The sequence below is a fragment of the Aythya fuligula genome, chromosome 14 (genome assembly GCF_009819795.1).
Source record: "Aythya fuligula isolate bAytFul2 chromosome 14, bAytFul2.pri, whole genome shotgun sequence".
NCBI classification, from domain to species: domain Eukaryota; kingdom Metazoa; phylum Chordata; class Aves; order Anseriformes; family Anatidae; genus Aythya; species Aythya fuligula.
In genome coordinates this window covers 14357948-14382311 of record NC_045572.1, presented here as the reverse complement: position 1 = coordinate 14382311, position 24364 = coordinate 14357948, and the positions used below count along the sequence as shown (strand labels likewise).

General features: G+C 42.5%; 1 protein-coding gene across 2 annotated transcripts; it reads right to left on the bottom strand.

Annotated features, from left to right (window-relative positions):
• Window positions 1-172: 172 nt before the first annotated feature.
• On the bottom strand, window positions 173-22574 carry TBC1D9B (TBC1 domain family member 9B). 2 transcript variants are annotated; one of them, XM_032196697.1, is made up of 22 exons: window positions 22347-22573; window positions 19665-19775; window positions 16567-16685; window positions 15316-15544; window positions 14440-14698; window positions 13565-13772; window positions 13216-13428; window positions 12839-13000; window positions 12095-12245; window positions 11470-11684; window positions 10618-10735; window positions 9914-10199; window positions 9078-9207; window positions 8558-8656; window positions 7656-7724; window positions 6646-6886; window positions 6199-6264; window positions 5973-6044; window positions 5508-5558; window positions 4618-4665; window positions 3463-3569; window positions 173-2673 (listed from the first exon to the last, which is right to left on the bottom strand). In XM_032196697.1, exons 1-22 carry the CDS (start codon window positions 22462-22464, stop codon window positions 1981-1983), a joined length of 3765 nt encoding a protein of 1254 aa, XP_032052588.1. In that variant the 5' UTR covers window positions 22465-22573; the 3' UTR covers window positions 173-1980. The 2 variants fall into 2 exon arrangements, with proteins under 2 accessions (XP_032052588.1, XP_032052589.1); XM_032196698.1 differs by lacking the exon at window positions 5508-5558 and having other exon boundaries at window positions 22347-22574.
• Between the last annotated feature and the right edge of the window lie 1790 nt (window positions 22575-24364).

The following is a 24364-nucleotide window of genomic DNA, read 5'->3' as shown; positions in this document are numbered from 1 at the left end:
AAAAATTCACTCCAGCCACCCAAAAGTGAGTAAATTCACAGCAAGTGGATACACAGCATGACAATAAAGGCTCACTCCAGCCCCACCGAGTCCATCCTTTAAGGTTACTGCCATGGACAAGGCCCAAGCACCGTTCCATGAGCTCAGGGAACAAACAAAAGGCAGCCCAGGATGCCCATCGGGTTCTGGTTCGTTTATTGAGTACATGACAGGTCAGACAGACAGTGTAAAATCACATGGAGTAGTTGGACTTTTAAAAAATTACAATAAATTACTGAATAATTAGTAAAAGCGGTTTTACTCATGGCTGCTCTCCGGATACAGGACAGAGGAGGCAGGAAAATAAGAAATACGTACGAACTGTGAATACACAGAGAGAACGTCACGAGGGGGGATTAACACTGAGTAGCACACCGAGTAGTGTTAAATGGGAACATCCAACCACACGCGTCCTTCCCAGCCTTTACATTCCCAATGCCAGCCAGAAGCTGTAGCAAACCTTGCCCTCAGTGCGGGGTTTGCTCTCGCTGAGCACCAGCATCTCTCGCTCTGGCCCTTCGAGGCAGATGCTTGTGCACTGAGATGAATTCAGCTGTACAGACAGCATCAATTCTCCTTCCTCGGAGCGGATGCCCTGCTACCAGAAGGCTAACTCTTAGTTTCTTCTGGGCTTTGCCGATTTAGAGAGCAGTCGCTCAGTCTCCCAGTTATTTAATCTCCTTAACTGGAAAGAGATCTAGTCTGTTCGGGTTTCCCATAATGGGCTGATGGCAGAGCACCACACTGCTTTGCCTTCTTCCTCTTCAGGTGTAAAAGCCCTCTGATGTGCAGCAGTTTCTACGAGCACGTCCGTGGTCAGACACTTTGTACACGAGATGTTCAGAAGGGACACACTCAGCAGCTGCAGGTGGCACAGCGCTCCTGCAAACCTTCCTACCCCCAGCATTTGCAAGGGCTGACTGATCACAGTATTCTTAGGAGTCTTTCTGAAAATTGGACCCATGGTTAGTTAGCAAAAAAAGAAAAAAAAAAAAAGAGACTCAGCAAGAAAATGAATATTTTCCGCTCCAACAGGGAAAGTCCAGCAGACCAGCGTGCCACAGATCTGCAATGTTGAGACTGATTCACTGACTTGTATGTCAGGAACATACTCCCTCCTCCTTACAACTGTCAAGGGCCCATTGATTGACTTAATATTACTTCTGCACTCAAGTCGAGGAGCTTGTGGTTTCCCAGAGAAACTAAAAACAATTGGCTTTCAACGAATTAGAAGAGCAAAAGCTAGAAAACCAAGTTTATCTGAAAACCGTCTCCTGAATGCTGAATGAGAAAAAAGTTATCATATCCTATGAAAGTGCCAAATCACATCTGAAAGAAACCAGCAGATCTGAGAATGTGTGTTTAGATCTTAGGGTGCTGGGAGCAGTGGGGCACATCTGCATTATAGCTGCTGGGTCACAGAACAGCACTGAAGAACTTACAAGACTATTTAATTATAGGTCAGGGTCCTATAGCACTTGAGGACACTGCATGAGCTCTCAGACTGCAGCCAGATGTGAACATGGTTTCAAGCCAGGCTGCATCTGCTGTGCAAGTTACCCAGGAACCTACAGCAAACAAGGGCAGGCAAGGAGCAGTTACTGTCTGAAATAAAACGTCATTAAAATAAAAGACAGCAAAAGGCAGACATGCATAATTTACGGTGGTAATTCTGTACGTCAGGGGCTATTAGGTTCTAATGGCTCTTGAGAATGTAAATCTAATTCTGCCAGCCCAAGTAGCCAAAAAAGCACCTACAGAAAGCAGTCACTGTCTGAAGCCCCTTATCGATCAGAATCTATCGTAATTGTGTAGTTACTGGTCTCTGATTAAAGAACAACAATAACAGAAAAAAAAAACAAAAACAAAATATCAAACCATCCTGCCATCTGCCACATTATCTCCCCGTTTCATTTCCCAAAGACAATTACTGCTTTGAGTTCACCCTGACACAGAGGAAAGTTCATAGTCACTGGATGAACTGAACTGCCTCTCCACCTTCTTCTGTTCTTTGATCTTTTGCAGAATGTTGACCTTTTTCTCAAAGTAGTTTACAAGGGCTGTCTCAGTCAGCATGGAAGCTAAGATCTGCTCAAAGGAGATTGACCAGTCAGTGTCGATGGTACTGCCGTACCTGGCAGCTGCACTGCCACCTTCACAACCAACCAGGACCGTGTCATCTGCAATGTCTTCACACTGCAGGGAGCCCGTGCTGACCATGGAGTAGGAAGACATGGACATATCATCTTTGGTTTCATCATCTGATAGCAGCTGCAAAGGAGAGCCTTGTCCTTCCCCTGACCCATCTCCCAGCGTTTGGTTCTCCTGCTGGGTTTTTTCAGGCTGAGGATCTCCGCAGGTTTTGTCCTCGTGGTCAGCTTGGGGTTGCTGCTCCACTGCCGAATTCTGACTCTGTTCAGATGTTGGTGACTCCTCTTCACTCACAGGATCTTGGGTACTGTTTGTTTTGCAGTCCTCAGACTTCCTTACAGGTCTGCTGGAGAACTTCTTCCCAACCTCCCCAATTCGCAGAAGGAGACTGGCTACCGTGGCAATTGCATGGTACAGCTCTTGTTCTACGGGGTCCTCACTGAACATGTTGTAAAGGGTTTTGCATAACTCTATGAATTGTTCCTTTCAAAGACAAAGACCAAAAATCATACTTAAGGCTGCAAAAAGTTGACAGTGGTTGATGAAACAACAGACACCATCTTGCCTGACTCTTCATTTATTTGCCTCCCCATCAAGTAGTGACTTTTACTGATTCAGAACAGTCCAAACACAGGCAAACTCCTCTCTCTGCTCTAGAGGCTAAATTGAGACACAGCTAGGAATTTAATACTGGCAGTATTTTTGCTGCCAGATGAACAGAATACTGACATGCTCACACCTGAGAAAACCTAAGCTTTACTTCTGCCCTGTTTCTCTTTTGTGGTCAGCTTCTACACATTTCCCAACTGGTATAAAAAGCACCCATAAAGGAAATTAGAGACAGAAAAGGTGGCACTAGTCATCAGACTCTCTTGTAACCACATTCTTTGCTCTCTCCTAAGCAACTTTAACTTCAGGCAATGCAAAAACAAAAAGCCAAACAAGTTTGTATGAGTGGTGGCGTATCCAAAACATAGTGCTCTAGAGGGAAAACAAAGATTGCAGGTCTTACAGGAAAAAATGATCCGGGAGGCACAGAATCAAACACGTTTGTCAGGTGGAAACAAAGCAGCTTGATAGCCAGCTACATGTCCACTGAGGAATTAAACGCAACTGTTTAGAACTAGAGGCTTCTAAAGCTCACCAGACCAGAAGAGCAAGGCAATCTACTGGCAATGACTGAGCATGCTGGCAAAATAGCTGCTACATATTGCTGAATTCTCTGATAAGCTGTCAGTCATCTAACTGGAAACCTTCAGGTTCAATTCTTACCTGGCTCATTTTAGGGAGATCTTTAATAGTTTCTTTTTTGGACTCTTTTTCTTTGGCCCACATTCTTAGGTAGTATCTGTAGTCCTGTGGACTGGTACCTTTCTCCTCTGCAAGACAAGACCAAGGCACTACTGCCAGGTGGTTAATGGTTTCAGACAAAGAGAACCCCATCTCAGCAAAAAACACATTGGAAGCAAGTTTTATTGACAGCTCAGGAAAGCATCTCTCAGGAAAGCTGCATTGTTTTCTGCTGGTTTATCTGATAAAATTCAGTAGAGCAGTAATCTTCACAATGACTTGTGCTGGAAGGGACCTTAAAGAGCCTCTAGTTCCAACCCCCTTGCCATGGGCAGGGATGCCACCCACTAGATCAGCCCACCTGTCCTTGAATGCTTCCAGGGATGGGGCATCCATAAGTTCTCTGGGCAACCGGGTCTAGTGTCTCACTACTCTCTAAGTGAAGAATTTCCTCCAAACATTTATAATCTGTATCTCCCCTCTTTTAGTTTAAAACTGTTCCCCTTTGTCCTATCACAACCTGCCCATGTAAAAAGTCACTCTCCATCTTTTCTATAAACCCCGTGTAAGTACTAAAAGGCTGCAGTAAGATCTCCCTGGAGTATTCTCTTCTCCAGGCTGAACATCCCCAGCTCTCTCAGCCTTTTTTCATAGGAGAGGTGCTCCAGCCTCTAATCATCATTGTGACCTTCCTCTGGGCCCACTTTAACAGGTCCAGGTCCACATCCTTCTTGCTTTGGGGGCCCCAAATCTAGATGCAGCACTCCAGGAAGGGCCTCAACAAGGGCAGAGTAGAGGGGGACAATCACCTCCCTCAACCTGCTGGCCACACCTCTATTGATGCAGCCCAGGATACACTTGGCCTTCTGGGCTGCAATCTTAACACTCCTGCATTAGCCTGATTTCTAATAAATTAACTCTATTAGTTGATAACTAACCAAATGTGATTTTCAAATGTTATGATCTTGGTAGGCTAAAAAGTCAGAGCAGTAAGGCAGGAGGGCTACTTTGTAGCTCACATCCCACTTTGTCACTGTCCATGCGGGTCACTTTGAAAGGTCTTCATGATACAGCGAAGGACAATTAAGTTGGTAATATGAAAGAAACAAGATTGGAATGTCTTTATGATGAAATTACCTTTTTCTTGACCATTGTCATTTCTCCTTCCTTTGTCTTCTGGGGTTTCTAAAAATAACAAAATTATTAAAAAGTCATTAATATCTGTTTTTCAACAACACAACACATGAAGACTATAAGACAACTCATATCCAAATTAAAATCATGTATGAATATATTTAACAGAAGCTAGATCACACACTCCCACAGGACAGAAGCATGAGGGTGTTGGGATAAACTGGAAAAAAAGAAGCCACACTGAAAAAGAGGGTGAAACAGCTGAGGGAGATGACAGAACTCTAAAAGAAAGGGTGAAACAGACATAAAAGGCTCCTAAGCAATGGCATGGCTTAAAGACAAAAGTTCCGTTATCCAAAGCAAGATAACAAATGGAAAAAAACTAATCCACTACTGAGTACATAGGGTAAGTGACTAATGTCTACACTGTCCATTACTCATGGGCTGAGCAGACATTTTGGCAGTAATTTGCAGAGTCTAATTTTATGAATTTCACTTCTGGTTCCTTATATCGTCACTAGACTACACAGGAAATCTAGTCTGAGCTCAGACTTATTCAGTTAGCCATCTAGCACCAAACAGTGCAACTACCCCTTTTATTTAACTCTTTTTTTTTTTTTTGGAGCATTACTCTTTTTTGGTAAACATAAAGCACAAACAACATACTTTGTCCATACTTAAGATGGACAAAACCTATTTTGGCAAAGGTTGAAACACAATAGGTAGAATATATTGAAGTGTGTTCAATTACTTATAATACTTTATTCACAGCAGGAATGTCATGAGAGAGGAGCAGCAGCAACTTCAGAGCATTTAAAATAGCATGCTGGTGCTGGCAGAAAATATCAGCATTACAGCCATGCTCAACGTGTGCACATAATCCATGGACTGACCTTGAGACTCAAAGGGCAGGCAGAAATCCAGCTCTGAGACAAAAGGAGATACTGGAGCAGAAGAAAGAGGGGTTGAGGGGACAATATCCCAGATAAAACAGAAGAAAAGGCCACACAGAGACAAACACAGAGAAAGAAACAAAAACAAGAAGAGAGACAATGAGACTCGCATGAAAAACCCAAATCAGGGTGAGAGACAGGAACTGGTAAAAGCACACCGCTCCTTCTCAGCTGTCTCTGTGCTTCAGAGCGTGCTGTGTCCTGCATGAAATGGGTGCTCAGCAGTTGAAGCTCCGAACTTCTTTCCCATCATGCAATAACAGCAGCCAACTCAAAACCACTGGCAATCTTAACATGTTGCCCACCATGAGACCATGCCTTGCAAAAATCACCATTCACAGCACATGGATTTGTGCTGCAACTCCTACCTAAACTGAGGTGTACAGGCACAAAGTGTTGCATTACCTTCTGTTGTAACATCCTCTGTGAAATAACTCGTGGCCTCCAAAGCAGACTCCGTCTCCTCTGGATTCAGAGCTGTACTCACAGAGAAAGAAATGTTAAGATCTCTAAGGTAACTGAACAGTGGCATTACCCATTTCATCAGCAAAACTCATGAGGCATCCCTTTTCTATTGCATGTCAGAACAGACCATGCTCACTAGTAGCAGTATATGGAAGCAATCACTCACCAGGAGGCAGATGAAGTTTGTAAAGTATTTTGAGTTTATCTGTGAGGTCACCATGGTACATCCCACCTGCAAGTGAAAAAATAAATCAGAAGAGTAAGAAAAACAGCAGTTAGGATAAAGAATCACCCTCTGCACACAAGCTCAAAACAGAATGAGTTCTAATGCAATGAGGAAATGCTAAGCTGAATAAAGCTCTCTGCAGAAGCAGCAAAGAAATATCCCCAGCAAAGCTTCATCTTGTAGGTTTACCATGTATTGTTTCCCAAAATGGGAGACTGTCTAGCAGGAAAAAGGCATCTTCTGTTCTGCTTGAAACATGTTGTGAGACTGTCAACCCTCCCTTCATGATAGTGCAAACATCACCATCTCTTTATTTTTTTAGTTCTCTGGAAGACGACAGAAAATGTTTTTTTATAATATTCCAAGATCTCCAGAAATACCACTTACTCATCCCTGTAACAAACTCCTTGAAGTTAATGAGAGAATCCCTGTTCTCATCCAGAAGCCGGAACAAGCGTCCTGCCAGCACAGGTGTATGTGCACCACAGGACCAGGGTGTCAAACTGATGAACAGCTCTTTGAACTGCTCCATGTCTATGCGATACTGCTCCAGGTAGGGCAAACTCTGATCTCGGCGGGCAGCTGCAGCACGATTGTTTCCCCAGTAGCAACTCATCAGATACTTTGCCTTTGGAGGGAAAGGGTTGATAGGTCAGATTATTTTATACTACAACAATCCATGGGAGTGGAGACTTTCTTATAGCTCAAGAATAGCACCAAGTAAGCAGAGACGAGATATGTCAGACACACTGTTTATCTCAACCATTATTACTAGCATTATTTCACTACAAAATAGTATGATGTGAAGGAAGAGACAGGGATTTCACAAAACCATACGGAACAAATTTAAGTGAAAAATACAAAAAAGATTATTTCAGGTTTGAATGAAATGAAAGTCAGTATTTACCGCAAAGGGAAAATGCAGATTTTACAACTAGGACTCTGAGTCTATAGCAGAGTGGAACTGAATTTGCAGTGACTTTGGTAAATGAAGTTTGATTTTTTTTTTTTTTTATTTTTTTTAACAATACATACACTGGCAAACAGAGGCACAGCACTTACAGAGCAACTCTATGGCAAACCTGAGAATAAAAACTGAGGTATAAGTCAATCCTAGCTCCGTAAGTGCTGTGTGACATTCCTTTCTCTTGACTGTGTTCTCTGAATAAGCGTTATTCAAATACTGTGAACTTGGTTTGACCATCTTTGCCCCCCAAGAATCATTTCGTAATAGAGCCGGTCTCAGTTGCACCACATGTAACAGAACCCCACATCTGCTTCTGACAAGTTGGATCAAGAATAAAAACAGAATCACTACTTCCTTTTTTACTTATTTTGACATTTGTTCTGTGTCAGAACACACCCCTCCTCACTCTATAGCTTCTATAGGTTCTTACCTTGAACACTACATACAGCTCTTCTAGTTCTTCAATAGAGAAACCAATGTCACTAGACACAGCTCGGACCTACAGTTAGGGAAAAAACAGAGTGAGTTATTTATTTCAAAGCTAGACAAATTAAATATGACTCAGTGAAAAATCTGTGTAACAAAGAAGAGAAGAAAACAATTAAAATGAGATATGGCACAAGAGAGGAGAGAAAACATAACCATTCCAATACCTTCCATTGCTATGGATTACAGGTCAAGAAGACAGTTTCTGGTCAAGCAGAAACCACTGACATTTTAAGCAGCTAGTAAAAACTCACTGATTACTTCCTGTCTCTGCAGCACTGAGAACCCTGTGTTGCCCCTCCCTCTTGTTTCTATCTTCAGATATTTGACTCAGATGCACAGAAAAACAACAGCAAAAGAAACAGATGGACAAGGTTCCCCACCTGGAGCGTGGGAGATAGTTGCAATAGATGTCAATACTCATTTCTGGCCATTAACCCTTCTGTAAAATTCCCCAACATGCTAGCATACCCTCTAAATAGGAGAAAAATACTTATCTGCTATCTATTTTTCTCAAAGATTACAGGCAAGTAGGAAAACAGACAGTGTTAGGCATTGGAGACTATTATGAGGCCTATAAGTGGTTTTTATCTCCCTCCATGCCAAGTATCTAATTTGATCATGCCCAATCACTTTAAACCATTTTATTAGATTAACTAGACCTATGTGAACAAGAAAACTGAAAATCCATTATTCCAGCCAGTAAATCCATTTCTCACATTAAGTGCCATTCTTTAAGTGACTTAAAACCAGGTTTGCTACGGAGCAAACTTTCTTGATTCTTAAAGCAAAACGCATTGCATTAATATGCCATTTGGTAGCTCATTTAATCTGGGAGTCACATACCACACTCTTCTTGGCTGTATCCTCTAGGGACTGGATCACCTTCAGCCTTTGTTTAAAACGCATTTGTTCAATATCATCTGCCTTCAAATTGCTAAATTTCTACAAAAGAAAAAAAAAAAAGCGGACCAGGTCAGCATCATCTCCTTAAGAACAAATAATCCCTGTTGAATTACATGATCTTTAACAAGTGCAGTGTACCCTCAGAGATTATCTAGAACCCCCAGAAACCTTTTACCAGCAGCAAAAAGGTGAGAAAAAACTGTGAAAATGAACTGGGATGCTTCCATGTTTCTGCAGCATACCTCATGATTTTTGACAGTCTCCCCTGGTGCTGGAGAGACTCTTTGGAATCCACAATAGTCAAAAATGTTAGGCTCTACTTATACCAAACAAAAATATTAGTGGCTTGAGCATGCGCTCCTTGGGCACCTCGAGCTACGAACACTTCAAATTCCGTCTGTATAAAACTGGATTTTAGGGGAGAAAAATCACTTAGGCAAAAACTAAGCCAGAACCTGACCTCATAGGATGTTTTGATGAGGTCAAAGATGTCAATTTCAAGTGGTGGGTCATCTCCACTCGTCAATAAGGCGTGCAAGTGGGGAATAGGGGGTGAGACGCTCTGTCTGTTAACTACATTGTCCAAATACCTGTGGAGAAAACAAACAAACAGATCCAAGACTCCAGGATTAGTGTCAAAGAAAAGCAGTAATATGCTAAATGCACCAGTCCTAACTCCTTTGTATTATTAATGGAAACACATAGGAAAATTTAATTTTTCCCAGCTAACCCACAATGCTATCCTCAACATCTCAGACAGACAGCTGATGTTCACTCTACTTTGGGGATATCTGTTCTTTTCAAAGGCAGGCTCCCAGCAGTAAGCTGAAGATCTTACTGTAAATAGGACAGATTCACATTTCAAACAAGAAATTCTTTTATTTACTACACTTGCGAAATATCTGCTTGATCAAGTTTTCTGTTACAAGAAGGCCATTCTTGCCAGGACTTGTTCTTAATAGTGGATTAGAATTCTTCTGTGAATTTTGGATAAGCAACCCTGTGGATTTCAAATTCAAACTGAGAAACAGGAATGTTGTATGCCACCAAACAAACAGCTCTGCAAATATGGGATTCCTCAGCTCATACTTCAGCTGAAAATTTGTTTCAGCTGTTGCAAAAAGCAATAGCAAACATCTCTGGTGCTCAAGTTTCACTCTAGACAAATTTCTATGACCTGCTATGTAATGGAATTCATGGGAACTATAAAAGACTCTCTCTTATAAGGTACAAAGGAATGATGACTAAAAAGGGTACCATTACCATTCAGTTATAAGTAAGAACAAGTAATGGTACCTGCCCAGAATAGTCATGGCTTCACCTTCATCACAGCACTGTAACAACTTCTCCATGTTGGCATCAAGTATGGCCAACGACACCTGCAAGATAAACTTGATGCCCTCGTAGAAAAAACAGTCAACAATGACCACAGCACTCTCAAAGGGCATGACACTGAGAAAGAGCGTGAGAAACCAAGAAAGGGATATGGTAGAAATCACTCCCAGCTCCTGCATCTTTTCTGACAGCTGTGGAAGATACTCTCGTGTAAGTTCTTCAAAGATGCCTTGGTCCACCAATGCACCTGGGAAAAGAGACAAGAACAATATCAGAACTTGAATTTGTGAGGTCATGGTACTATAACCAAGTTAATCAATTATTAAACAAAACATTATGTGTTCACTTTGATTTCCTATCAGCTTCTTAATATCAGAACTAAAAGTAACACATTTGTTTAGATTTGTTACCCTGTTCCCAATAAACATAACACGTATAGACGGAGATTATTCTCGACTCCATCTTCCTTGTTTAGCTTGGTAGCCCATAGCATCTCTTTCTATGCCTCCACCACACACCTGCAACTTTAAAGGGAAGAGGCTCGTGCTTCATCTTTAAAACCCATCACGTTTAACTAATTCTGAAGAAACAAAATATTCCTGAGAGATTCTGACAAAACTGTAGCTGAAAATCCAGGATCCAGCATGATATTGACAAAGACTCACCCACTACTCTTGTGTTGTAGTAATCTGGCAACATCCGCTCACATAAAGCCACTAGGAGCCAGAAAGCTTCTTCCTCATTGCAGTATAACAACAGCACTGATGTAACAATGTTCATTGCCTATTTGTTGGCAGCATTAAACACAGGGGGAGAGAGAGAGAGAGAGAAACATGAAGACGTTCATGAAAATTCTGTCATTACAGATCAGCTAAACTTAAAGAGCATGATTACAGCAAAGCAGTCTTGTGGGAGTGAGAGTCAGATTTATTTCCAGCTTTTACTGGTATCTGAGTCACTAGGTGACCTTGAGACAATTAACCTTCCTGTTTCAGTTCCTCTGCAAGGCAGCAGATAATGTAACTACTTTTTGTCAAGCACTTTTGTTAATAAACATGACCATATATGATTTTCAAAGTTTTCAGAAAAAGCTTTGATCGTAACAGAACAATGTAACAAGAACCTCTCATGGCACAGAAATACACAAAACAAATCTGAATTTCTACTGAGCTGTTTGCGAAACAGCAACTGGCTTCATTTGTGATATATTGCTCATGTGCATCACTATTCGCTTGATTTCATTGCTTATTTCAAGGAAACCAGGAGATGCTTTTCTTGAAGTAAGGAGAGCTCTAGCACAAAAACTACTGAAAGAATGTGTCACCACACATAACGGATATGCGCAAAGTCTATATAAATGCTGTATCCGAAGGATAATTAAGAGATCCATGCAACAACACCGCTTCTTTCCATCACATGCACAGCAAGAAGGAAAAGCTTGAAACTGAACCAAGAAAAGATCCAATACAGTCATGGTAACCATGCAGGGGCTGATAAGTCTAAGACTTCTTTCTTACCTGACAGTACCCAATTGTTGGATTTCTGAATGCATAAGCTGTTAAGACTCTCCGGAGGGCAGCAATTCCCAACTCATTCTGGAAGGCAGGATGTTCTGGCATAGAACGGTGCAGATCTCTCTCAATTTCTTCTGTAGCAAGATTGTACTTTCCCATTGACTTTTCCACAAGATCTCCATAGTAACCAGGATGAGTGACCATCTCGTTCCAAGCCCCTGTAATGACAAATAAATACTGCATCACTTCTTGTGCTTCAAAATATAGGCTCTATGCCCACAGCATCAGAGAAGAGGCATCCAGGAAGCACTACACAAACTCAGCAACTACAAATAGACATGAAAGTAAGTATAGAAACAAATTCATTGTTAAAGCATCAGGTTAGAGTGTAAGTCCCAACACTGAAATTCAGACAAAATTGACCAAAGAGCTACTACACTCATAAATAAAGTCATATTAGTAATGCAATCGCTGCATTTTTGTCCAAGACAACCATGAAGTATAATTCAGGTGGAGTTAACTTCTGATTTATCTCTTCTGAAATGAGCTGTGATTTATACCTTTTCCCTTGAGATGTGCAGAACACTTTTTTCTGCTAGCTGCCAAAGTATCCCTCACAACCTCCTACCTGAGAAAAGTAGCCACAGCTCTCCACGAAGATTCTCTGGGATTCCTTTCTGCACCAGCTCCCTAGTCTTGGCAGTGCGATACATACACATCCCTCTCCCATATTCAAAGAAATGAATGTTCCAAGACTCTTCCTTCATCTTCTCCTTTGCCTGCACAGGAACAAACAAAGCCATTTTAGGAGATCAAAGCATTTTTATATTTGCATAACAGGTGATTTCTGGGTACTCAGGCCTACACTTCATGAAAGAAATGCACTGTGACACCTAAAGATTTTCTTCTTCCTGCTGAATAAAAGGGTGTATGCTAATCTATACTGTTCTGAATCAGTTCTGACCTGCTTTAAGTCATCTCCACAACAGCAACATGGGCTTAGCAATGATATTACACCTTGCAAATCTCTACATAAATGCAAGAACCTTGGTCTAAGATGACTGTCTAGGAAACCAAAATACCAGTTCTCTACTGCTTTGATCTGAAGAAAAGCAGTTCTTCACAGATACTAATTTGTATCCCAAAAGCACAGTAACACAAGTTTCTCAGCCTCTACTCATGTATCTCAGTACTGATACAGTAAGCTGATGGTTAGGTTACATCTATGCAGCACTACCATGGTGACAGTGATACTGCAGAGGTGACAGAAGCTAGGGAGAAAATGCATTTATAGTCTCAGAGCAGGACAGGAAATCTGCCACCTACTATACACTATTTATAGTTAATTGATTTAAGTTAAAATATCATTTACCCCTTTGGGTCCCAAGAGCTCCTCAGAATTTCTTCTGAAAAGTTTGAGCAGTCCCTGGGAGGCTGTTGGCACTTCCCCTGCGCAGAAGTTGACAGGTCGATTGTTGAGAGCAGAAGGGGGGCTAACTGCAAGTGGGCTGCTGGAAGGCAACTCTGGAACTTCCTGGAAAATGCAAATATTTACTTTGATAAAAAACATAACGTATTTCTACTGCTGTAAAGTTAAGTCATACATAACATATCTGCCAGACTGGAGACAGAGGTGGTAGAGAAGAGGTGGCTACAGTTCTGGCTTTTCCTTTAAATCGTCCTTCAAGAACTATCCCTGTGTCCGCCTGAAAGGTGCAAAAATGCTCCTCCCACCTATTTCCTTAGTACCTCGCATCCAGGATCACCCATATTCCACTTCCATTCCCTGTCACTGCCGCATGGTTTCTTGGATGGTGTTCTTTGCAAGAAGTCAGAGATTCTCTGTACCAAGAAATCTCGGTCCCTCAGATTGGCAAAGAAGAAGGTCATTTTACTTTTAGTGCTGATGGACAGAGGGCTGGGCAAGACACTGGAACTATCAGCCTTCTCAACTATTGTCACCTAGAAGACAAAGACAAGGGCAGAAGACATTTGGATCTAGCAGATTCTCCATTATCTGCAAAGCATGACACAAAAGCTAGAAGCAGACAAAAAGATAAGAAAAGGCTGTAGTAATACACAACTGAGAAATCCCCACCTCCCTGAGAGGAATGATGAGATGACAAGCCTCCTCTGCCTTGCTGGCAAAACAGATGTAATTGTTGGAAACAAACATCTGGCCAGGAATGTGCATCTTGTTGAATGGTGTCCACAAGGTACAGTCTGTATGTCCATCCAGGCACTCATCCTTGGGCAGCCGAAAAGTGGCACGGTAGCATTCATTTTTGGCTCGAGCATCAAGGTCTCTGGGGAAAAGTAGAGAGTAGTCCCTAGAGTTTTTTTTCTCCTTTGAAAAACCCACAGAAACACTAGCGTAAGTGTTCGTTACAATAACAAACTCCAGCCTGTGCTGTGAATTCTTACTATTCATTTCTCTAACTGAGATGCTACCCCTTATCTGACTCCTCTTTCAGCCTTCAGACATGCTTCACTGACAGGGTATGTCCTGCAATACAAGACAAAATAGGCAAGCACATCTCAGAACAGAAATCTGGGAAACTGAAATGTTTTATCAGATTCAGATACTGTTAAGAACAGTCCTCAGTGGAAGGATTTTTTGCAACATACATATTTATTTATTTTTATAATTTTTGAACTTCAGGCCAAGGGGCCAGTTTCATTTTCTTCTTTCACACTTTATTTTTTAAATATGATTTTTAGTAGTTTGAAGTTGAAAATTCCTTCTGAGAGCCTCTAGTCTGTACCTTCATGCATGAGAAAGACATGAGGGTTTATGTGAATTCAATACCAATTAGGGATGGAAAAAAACAACAGGCAGAGGGCTAATGACTGAAATAACTGAAGCATTGCCTAGAGTGAGAAAAACCCAGGGGCACCCGAGAGCTACACAGTAATGCTGATTTATTATTACAATCCCCTTTCCTCTGTCTTCTCACTGCTGGAAACACACACCTTTTTAGTGCAGAGATGTTCTTAAGAGGCTTCCTGGGCTTTGGGAGGGACTTGTCCTGTAGGAAGCTCTCATTATCCAGTAGCTGCCGCATAGCAATGTTAGCCAACTGCTCCATCAACTTGAAGGTCTCATTGATGTTGAGAAACATGGAAAAATAAAGTTCGCTGTCCCTTGTGCTCACTTTAATGCACTCAGGGAACAGCAGGGTAGCATTTTTTTCTAGCTGGGTTACATCCACCCATTGAATCACCAGTGTCACTAGGAAAAAAAAAAGTTAAAAAAGCTACTATTACAATTTGAGACGAAACAGAAATCAGAAATGAAGCTCAAGCAGCGAGAAAGCTCTCCATGCAGCAGTATTTTTTTCCTCTAACATGTGCACATTCCTTTTCTTTATTCTTTTCTGGGTTCTCAAAAAATACTTGGAAATATTCTTTGGGAATAGCTGGACTAGAAATAATGCAGCTCCAAAGGACTCTTCTATTCATTAAATGCTTTCAATTACAATTACTCATGTTTTAATTCTTTCTTTCTAGCAAGTTAACTTCGTACTCAGGGGTTTAAGTTTTGTTATTACTGGGTGGTTCTCAAACAAAACTCACTAAAGTCAAAAAATTGCTTGGTTCTCTAATTCAGTGGAAGTAAAAGCCCAGGTGCACAACCTGGCAGTTTAAACTTCACTGAAGTGTCTACGAGTGCAAGGATGGATCTACAAGTTGAGCCAGAGCTCAAAGGATTCCTAAAGAGAAAAAAAAAACAAACACCATTCAGCTTTAAAAAAAAAAAAAAAAAAAAAAAAAGTCCCCATGAAAGATCACCCACATCAAAAAGATAATGGGAAATAGCAGAAAAAAAATAGTAAGTTTATAACTCACCCTCTTTGCCCAGCAGGAAGGAATAGAAACAGAGGTGATTGACAGTGAGGTACAGCCAACCCTGCCGGGGAACACGCCCCTTCCAATAGCTGCAGGAATAGTAATTGACCAACTTCTCCACCTCTGGCATCCCAAACTGCTTCCGCATCTTCAGTTCAGCCTCCTTGAATTTACCTGGATCCTCTTCGCTCTGGGGCTGCTGATTCTTGTTCTCTTCAGCAATAATTCCCTGAAGGACATGGGAGGAGAGACACAGAGATAAGAGATGTCTGCTGACAGACAGAAAATACAGTTAAAGGTCACAGCAGCAATCCGGAAGACAGAAAGAAGAAACACAACACAGCAGTTAACATTTCTCCTGTCAAGTTAGAGAAACAGTAAAGACATGTAGAAGGAGCAGTCAGATAGCCTGGGAGTCTACGAGCTGATCTGCTCCTGAACACACGCAGCTAGGGTTCACGTTTAACATTTGACTGCGTTTCTCACAGCTGGTCTGGTAACACTGTGAACACCCTGCAGGAGAACCGGTCTGCTTTCACTTGCAAACACGCATTTTCAACAGGAAGATCATCATCTGTCAGGAAGAACTGAACTCTGCAAGCCGTCAGATCTTGACCAGCCAGAAGGAAAAACAAATTACCACAATCTCTCTCGCACACAGACACACAGCAACTACAGAGAAACCTGACAAGAGTACTAGAAAAGCCTCAGACTGCTTCTGTTCAATAAAAAAAAAAACGCACGTTATGTTTTTACTCTGCAGAATCTGTGTGCTGGTCATCTGAAGAGTGTTAACTGCACAACAAGCAGAGACACCTGTCTGAACACCCATGCAAGTTAGGGTTCAGTTCCTTTACATCCTAGATGGCTTCAAGACCATCATGGGAACACAAATGCATTGCTTACGAACCAGAATTCTCTCCCCCATATTTGTTCCTAGATCAACTTTAGTTCAACACTGTCAAAGGTTCACAAGAATTATAATAAGTGATTAGATTTTAATTAGTTACCCTAGGTAGGCTGCTCCTTGACATCTACTGCCCATAACCTCCCCCCCCAACATTTGTCCAGTGTTGTGGACGTAATGTCATGCTGACAACACTGTATGCATTTCATGACAATTTCAAATGTATGTCTGAAGCTCTGCAATGGAGCTCTTGCTTCCTCCCTTCCAAGGGTAAAAAGCTCTTCATACCACCTCCCTATTCATTATCAGGATCTAGAAGTCCTTCAGGGAAACATGTCCCTTACATGTATCTTGCCCTTGACAAAGGTGGTGATATCTTCTTCATTATCAAAGATGGATAGAGTCTGTAGTAAGTTATTCTCCAGCCATTCCCAGTGCTTTGTGATCTCTTTACGAGATGATCCTAGTTGAAGGGGTGAAATATGAAGGGAAGAGCAAAGAAAAAAAATAAATTAGAACAAGCTCTTTTTTTTCTCCAAGTTTATAGCAGTGAATTAATAATTACCAAACAGTGATCAAACATCAAACACATCAATTGTATACATGTTGAGGATATTATATACACACCATTATGTGTCTAATGAAATGTCTCAGTTGCCACCGAGGATAATAAGCACACTACCAACACATCATCCTATTTGCAATTACACAGCAAATAGTGTTTTTTTCCCCAGACAAAAAGCATTGTTACGCTCCAGACAAGAAGTACTCTTAATTCCTAATTGTCTAGAATAAAAATAATGAACTTTCAGAAGAAACTTGAAATTTCAGAACAATCACACTTTTTACACCTCCAAAGGGGTTTCATTTTTCATGGGCAGCACAGAACATACAATTACAAAACAAAAAGCAACCAAAATATTCAAATGCTATGTTCTTTGCTTTCCTAAAGGAAAAAAAAAGGTCTCAGCAAAACTTGCATCAAACAGTTAGTTGTCTTTAACCACATAGCCCACAAGGTTCACAGAGGACAAGCTTCAATGTCTAACCAGTTTAATGAACTCTTCTATAAAAAGTTGCTTTCATTAACATTTTGTTCCCTTAATTGTTTCAGAGATTTACGTTTAGTAAAAGATTTCGTCACCTCTATCAACGGCTATTACTCTATTCTCTTATGCAGAAATAAAGAAATAAAATAGCAATTCAATTTTTTAAGATAAGAAACAACATTAAATGCAGACAAAATTTGCAAGTCAAAGACACTTGTAAGTTTCTCATTGCCAAATTCCCGTAGATTCATCTTTTGAAGTTTCAAACAAAAGCAATGGGATATGTAAAAATGTTAACAGCATGCCTCCCACTACTCAAATTCTCTGCTAGAACATTAAACCCCTCAATGTGGTTAATGATGGAAATGAAGAAAACAGCAGGAAACAAACAGTCCTCTAAAGCTACTGCTCTACCTGACTTTCTTATCTAAGAGGCTGCTTCAGCAAAGAAACAATATTTGTGTATTTGTAGTTGGATACCCGGCCACAAAACCAAACCCCAGCTAATCTGTGGTTTCATAAGCAAAAATAACTCCAAAACCTGAAACCAAAAACTAGAAGCAAATAAGCTGCCTTGTCTCAGAGGACCGCAGGACTATGAGTTTGAGTTTCTGTGTACAGGTCAATGAATTAGACAACAAATACAGTTTCTTCTGCTTTTGTGTATAAGTTTACTTGATGTTTATTCAAGCCATTTGACGTTGTTTTTGAAGCATAACTAATTTTGAATAATACTAAATGGCTAATTTTAAGAGCGCAGAATTATCAATTACAGGATGCTTTGGTCATCAAAGGAAAAAACAAACACACCAACAGTCAAGTAGTAATGGTGGGGGAATAAATCCCATCTTCTAGTTGTTTCATGACCTGCATCTCTCACCAACTGATAGCAAACAAATTGCTAAAAGACAGGTCTCAATAGTTGAGGTCCTTCTATGAACAACATTAGAATAACATACACAAAATGACTAAAATTCTGCAATTCCTACAAAGAGTTCTAAGAACAAAATGCTGAAGGCTGTAGCTGCATGCATAACCGGAACGTTGCCCACTAGTATTTACACATGACAAACCGTACATTAAAGATGGACATTTTTCAGCTAGAGAACCATGTAAATTTTATAACTTTACGTGAATGCCAGTACTCTTCTTTTGACAGTAACGTGAATATATCATATGATTAAAAAATAGTACTTTGGATTAGTATAATGTATTTATTCTAGTATAATAATTTATCAAATTCCATACAGTTGCTACATAGCCCATCTCATTCTACCATGTTGCGTTACTTCAAAGTAACTGAAATATTGAGAATATCAGCTACTACTGCACTACTGAAATTGTACAAAAACACGCTCACTGAGTGTCAAGGTACTACAGAATTATTTGCACCACATGTGGCTAATACATTTTCTGTTTTGTTTGTTTGTTTGTTTTTTCCTATTCAGTTTCTGTTCTGTCATCTTATTTTCCTGTTTTCTTCTCTGCCTCCTCCTTCGTCAGAAGTGAAACTGATTTTTTTTGTGGAACGCAGCAATTTCTAAGGCTCTCTCCTGCAGAATTTAAGCAGCTCTGCAAGGGAGAATGTTTTGTTGGTTGCCTGGGGACAAGATGGGAACAGGGAAAACAAGGTTTCAACATCTGCAGGCTTAGCAAGTAATTACTTCATGCTCAGATTTTACTTCTGAACCACAAAGTGAGAAGTGAAGATGCTTATTGTAAACAAAGCCACTCTAACAAATATGTCTTAAGATATTTTCTTTTCAGCAACCAGTAGGATTTAAAGCCTTAAGCAGAGTTCACTACTGGATACCAGAAGGTTGCACCACAATATTCCAACGCAGCAGTTACATCTATCAAGTAAAAGAGGCCAAGAATTCTTGCTGCTTTAAAAAGATATATTAATATATTTTACAGATATACTATAGCTATACATCTATTACAGGCCAGAAATAGCAGAAGAAAAAAAAAGGATCAAAACACTAAGAAGATTTCCACAAGAGTGTTTGGCACTTTGAATGACCTTACAGGTTCCCATCTTGTACTGTGTTCCTGGTAAGCAGGTTCTGGCACAGCACTCATTATCCCACAGCAATCTTTGTCATCACAGCTTTATTTTCTGAGCAATCCTCTATGACCCTACAAACCAGTATCTTGGAAGATACAAATTTCATAACATCTGCTGAAGTGGAAGCTTTTACAGAGCCTTATGTTCACAACCTATAGTTTAAACAATGCCAAGAAGTTTTGCCATTTCTGGCATTACCCACTGCCCCACCAAAATTTCCTGAGCAGTCACAGAATACTCCTGTGTGGGTAACTGATCACCTGAAGAAAACAGAGAATAGAATAACATGAATCCAGCCTCTGACAAGAGTCACGTCAATACATACCACACGCTACTGCCCAATACACTTGAGAGTCCTGAGTCTGGTGCAGAATACGGTACGGGGCAACTCTGGCACTGGAATCCAAAACCACATCTAACGTTCCCACAAGGAGACCTAGGAAGCAAACATACAGAAATTAAAACAATGCAATACCAAACCAAATAATTGGGTTAAGCAAAAATACATCATTGACACTACAAAAAAGTACCAGTGTTCCTATTATGCACCCTGTGATGGTTCTTGGTCAAGAAAACAAAGACCTAAATCCAGTCACTGAAAGCAAATTACCTATGAGCCACCAAAGGTAATCCCACTGTGAATGGCTGAAGTTTAGATGGCAATTAAATATCTACTAAACCTCATTATGATCCTCTGCCTTCCTAGGAGAGTTTTATAATGAAATTAAATGCATTTTTTCCATGGGGTCCGGACAAATAGGAGAGACGGTTAAAGTGGAACATCTTCAGATTAACTTTGTCTCAAAAATACTTTTTGAAAAAAAAGAGCTTTGTCCTCAGTGCGGGCAATAATCTCATAAGCCTCTAAGATCTTTCATCACTGAATCCAAATGATTGCCACAAGAATATGAAGTCTCCAGAAATTCCAAGCTTCTGCTACTACCTGATTTTTAAGCTACTAAACTATAACATGAAAGCGTTTTCAATACTGTATCTTTCAGAATCACCTATGCAAACAGAAGGCAAGGTCCATTCCAAAATGGAATCAAATAGTTCTAGAAAACTGGTACTCCCAGGTTTCAGTGACATTCCTGTAAGTACCTCAATAAAATAAAGAATGCAGCTAGAGAACCAAAATTTGGTAATTCAGAAGGTATTTTTTTAATATGGTAAATGAAAAGGCAGGCATTTTCAGCACTAAATGCTGACCGCCACAAGACTTCGTAAAGCAAATCCATTCATTTCAATTAAATCAATTTGCTAGTTAAATCAAATATTTAAGATACTTTGCTTTATTCATTCTATATAATGTACTACGAGTACCTTTAGCATAAATTCATTTTGCAACATCTTCATTATTTCATTTTCTAATCTTAGAACAGGGAGAGGGAGCACAGTTGCTCCTCTGGTCTGCTCTTCAGGAGTCCCAGGCCCAATTCCCTGCCATCCTCCCTATGCTTTGGGTGAGCCTGAGCAAATTGTACTCGTCTGTATCTTTCACTATCTGTGAAACTTGCTTCCTCCTCCCCTTTATCTCTCCCTCAGCTACCCAAAAGCAAGCAACAGATTAGGGACATAGCATTGAGCCTACTTCAAGAGAAGCACCAGAGATAACACGATCAGCCAGGGAACAGCCACATGGAGTTTGGTAATCCTTAAAACAAATGCGTATGCACCCAATACAACAGGATCTGCTCTGGCTCCAGGTATCTTCTGTATAGTTGTTGGCAGAATATGGATTAAAAACTCATTTTGTATACTTCCTATAACAACACTCGATGTGTCATATATATTGACACGTGTGCCAGTAACAAGACATGGAGACAAGAACTCGAGTACAACTGCAATTTAAACGACTTGTTAGCTTGGCTGAATATCTGCATTCTAACTCCCAGATGTTAACTTGCAGCTGTCCAGCTCTGCGAGGAGGTCATGCGGCTTCCAGCACACAGGGGCTCTGGAGAAGACTCTCACTGGGCTGAGCTTGCTCAAGAAGTAAACTGGCTCAAAGCTTCAGGCACTTAAGAAAAGATCAGTCTAAATGTTTAATCGTCCAGAACAGCGCCAAGGGTGACTTCTCCTTGTGAAGAGACTGGGAAATTCCAGAACACATTTATATACTCACACACAAAATTACACAAACCGTGTTACATAAGAGAGTAGTTCAAAACCATTTTAAGTATTGTGAAAAAGACGAAATATGCTAAAGATGTTTATCACTTGTGTCATTTCTGTAGTTTGTATTTTTTGTATTTGGTCCACAGGGCCAACCACATGAGGCTGGTTGTGCGTAACTCAACCAATGTAAAAAGCACCTTTTTCACCTTTTATTATTTACATAACGGTGCAGACATTCTGCATGTACATGGGTGTTTGAGGGAATTCTGTTGTTGTTCACACCGTGCCTTGGTCACAGTTACGTTCGTTTAACGGTCCCCATCAGCAGCCAGGGATACCAGGCAGCCGCACACACACACAATTACCGCTCAGCTGCATGACTTCACCTCCGTCCACGCACAGCACCGTGACTGTCCCCAAAATGTGTAGGAGCACCACAGGAATACCTGTGAGTACCACAGCGATACCCACCAGTACCACAGCGATACCCACCAGTACCACAGCGATACCCACCAGTACCACAGCGATACCCACCAGTACCACAGCCAGATCTGCGAGTATCACAGCAACGCTCGTGACAAACCACACCTTGCTCTCCCCCACCTAAACCTTTTTTCTTTTTCTTTTTTATTTTTTTTTTGGGGGGGGGGGGGGGGGGGGTATGAAGCACACCCCAAAGACCCGAGGCCACCTGAGTGACCCAAAAACCCCTTATCCCAACCCAATTTTTCCCGGGCCAAGCGGGGAGGCCCGGGACCGCCCGGGGCTGTCCCGGAGAAGGCCGGAGCCCCTCACGCCGCCCACCCCGGATCCCCCACACCCCCAGCGCCCCTCTCGTCCCCTCAGCACCCCCCGGGCCGTGCCTGCCCCCGGCCCAACGGCGCCTCACCCGTGAGGCCGCCCCCTTTGCCGTGTCCCCGCCGGCGCTGGAGCAAGAAGAAGGGGTTGGCCCGCTCCGTCACCCACAGCGCGCCGGCCAGCAGCACCTCCTCGGGCCCCAGCCACATGGCGGCGGCTCGGCCCGGCCCGGTTCGGCTCCCTTGGGCCCGGCCCGGCCCGGCCGGAGCGCTGAGGGGGTTGGTGCAGGGGGAGCGGCCGGGCCGCTCCGCGCCGCCCGGTCACGGGGCCGCGCCCGCCGCCATCGCGCCCCCTGGCGGCCCGGGCCCCTCACGGCAGCGGGGCGGTGCCGTGCGGCCGCCGTGGCGCCGCGGCTCGCTCCGCAGGCTCCTCAGCGGGGAGGTCGCGGGTTCGAATCCCGCTCGCGGGTGCTGCGCGGTGGGGTTTAGCTGCTTGATTTACAGACGCTCTGGTCCCCCTTCTTGGCACTTCAGCGGGTGCAGGGAGCTGTGTGCTGCACAAAGCACGGCCCTCGCCGCCGTGGTGTAGGGAACTGGGGAGATCTTTGCCAGGTGGCTGTAATTTGCCATGCTAACGCTTACATACTGACACTGGGCAGGTGAAAAATCTCCCCCTGCAGCCCGGTGGGATCCATTGACATTAACTAACAGGGGTTATTTAAATGCTCTCTCCCATTGTACACGCTAATTTACTGGTGCACAGCTCCACGGGCTGCTCTGTGGGGCTGCGGCCTGCTCCCTGAATGGTGGCTCCCCCACTGCGGCCCCGGCCCTAGAACAGGCTCTAGCTCTGCCGGCGGTTCCACCGCTGCTTTGGGGAGAAGTGAGGACATTTACCCTTTTCCTGAGCACCTCTCATGGCTCAGGCTTGACCCTGCACCTCCTCCTGGCTGCTGGCTTCATTTTGATCATTTCCTTTGGCAGATCTGGAGTCCATCATGGCCAGCACTCAAGCCCGCGGTGGGTCCCTGCAGCAGTGGAGCAGGAGGCATGGTGCTTCCCCGGTTCTTGGCCGCTGTTTTTGTTTCAATTACCACCAGAGAAACTCCCCACAAATTCCAAAAGTGTCACAACAGCAGAAAATATTGGTGGCTACCATCCCCGTGCTTACTGCCAGGCTCCCAGGAAGGTGGGAATGCCGTGTTTTCCTTAGGCCATCAATCCTTCAGCCTTGGGATGATTTATGATTTTAGTGCACTGCCCTAATCCCGGCTGGAGCCTTTGTGCACTACTGTAATATAAATATTTATTAGCTGGCTGAGCGTTCAAGGCTCTGCTTTCATCGTGATAGCATGGCTCTGTGTGGGAGCAGCGTGCTGGCTTTTAAATGCTGGATCTGCTGCAGGAAGGGGCCGAGCATGGGGCAGGTCCCTGGGGCAGTGGGTGATGGGGAGATGCTCAAACGCTGCCCCACACACGCTGGGACTGGGGGCAGCTTGACATCTTCCAGGTGGCAAACGCTTCGGGAACATGGGCTGGTGTTTTCTAGATGGTAACGTGCCACTTTGAGCCATGGGGCTTTTAATGGCCTCAGATTTCTAGGCACTGGTATAGCAAAATAAATCAGTGTTTTCTATAGAGTAGGAAAATGTTCTATGAAAATGGATCTTTTAGCAGTGCTGTTCCACAGTACCCTGTGAGGCCTGCACTGAAGTTCCTGTGCGATGCTCTCAGCCTCCCGTACTTTGAGACACCAAGCTCACAAACGTTGTACTTTTAAATTGCTTTTTATTGAAATGTAGTACATTAGCAAACCCTAACTAATAGGTATACACTATTAACATAATGGGCATATACCACGTAACTACGATACAGTGTTATACTTACATCAAAATATGTCACCCAGTCCCGCAGCTCTCAAGCTACCCTCTCGCAAGAGCCCGAGCGATGTGACACTCAGCACAGCGTCACGTCGCCGGACCCATGGCAGCTGCTGCCGTTTTCAGGTTGTGTTCATGCCGTGTCGTGCCGCCTTGCATCGAGCCAGCTGGATTAGACTTTTCGTTTTACACGCACACAAATTGTCTGTTTTTTTTTTTTTTTTTTTTTT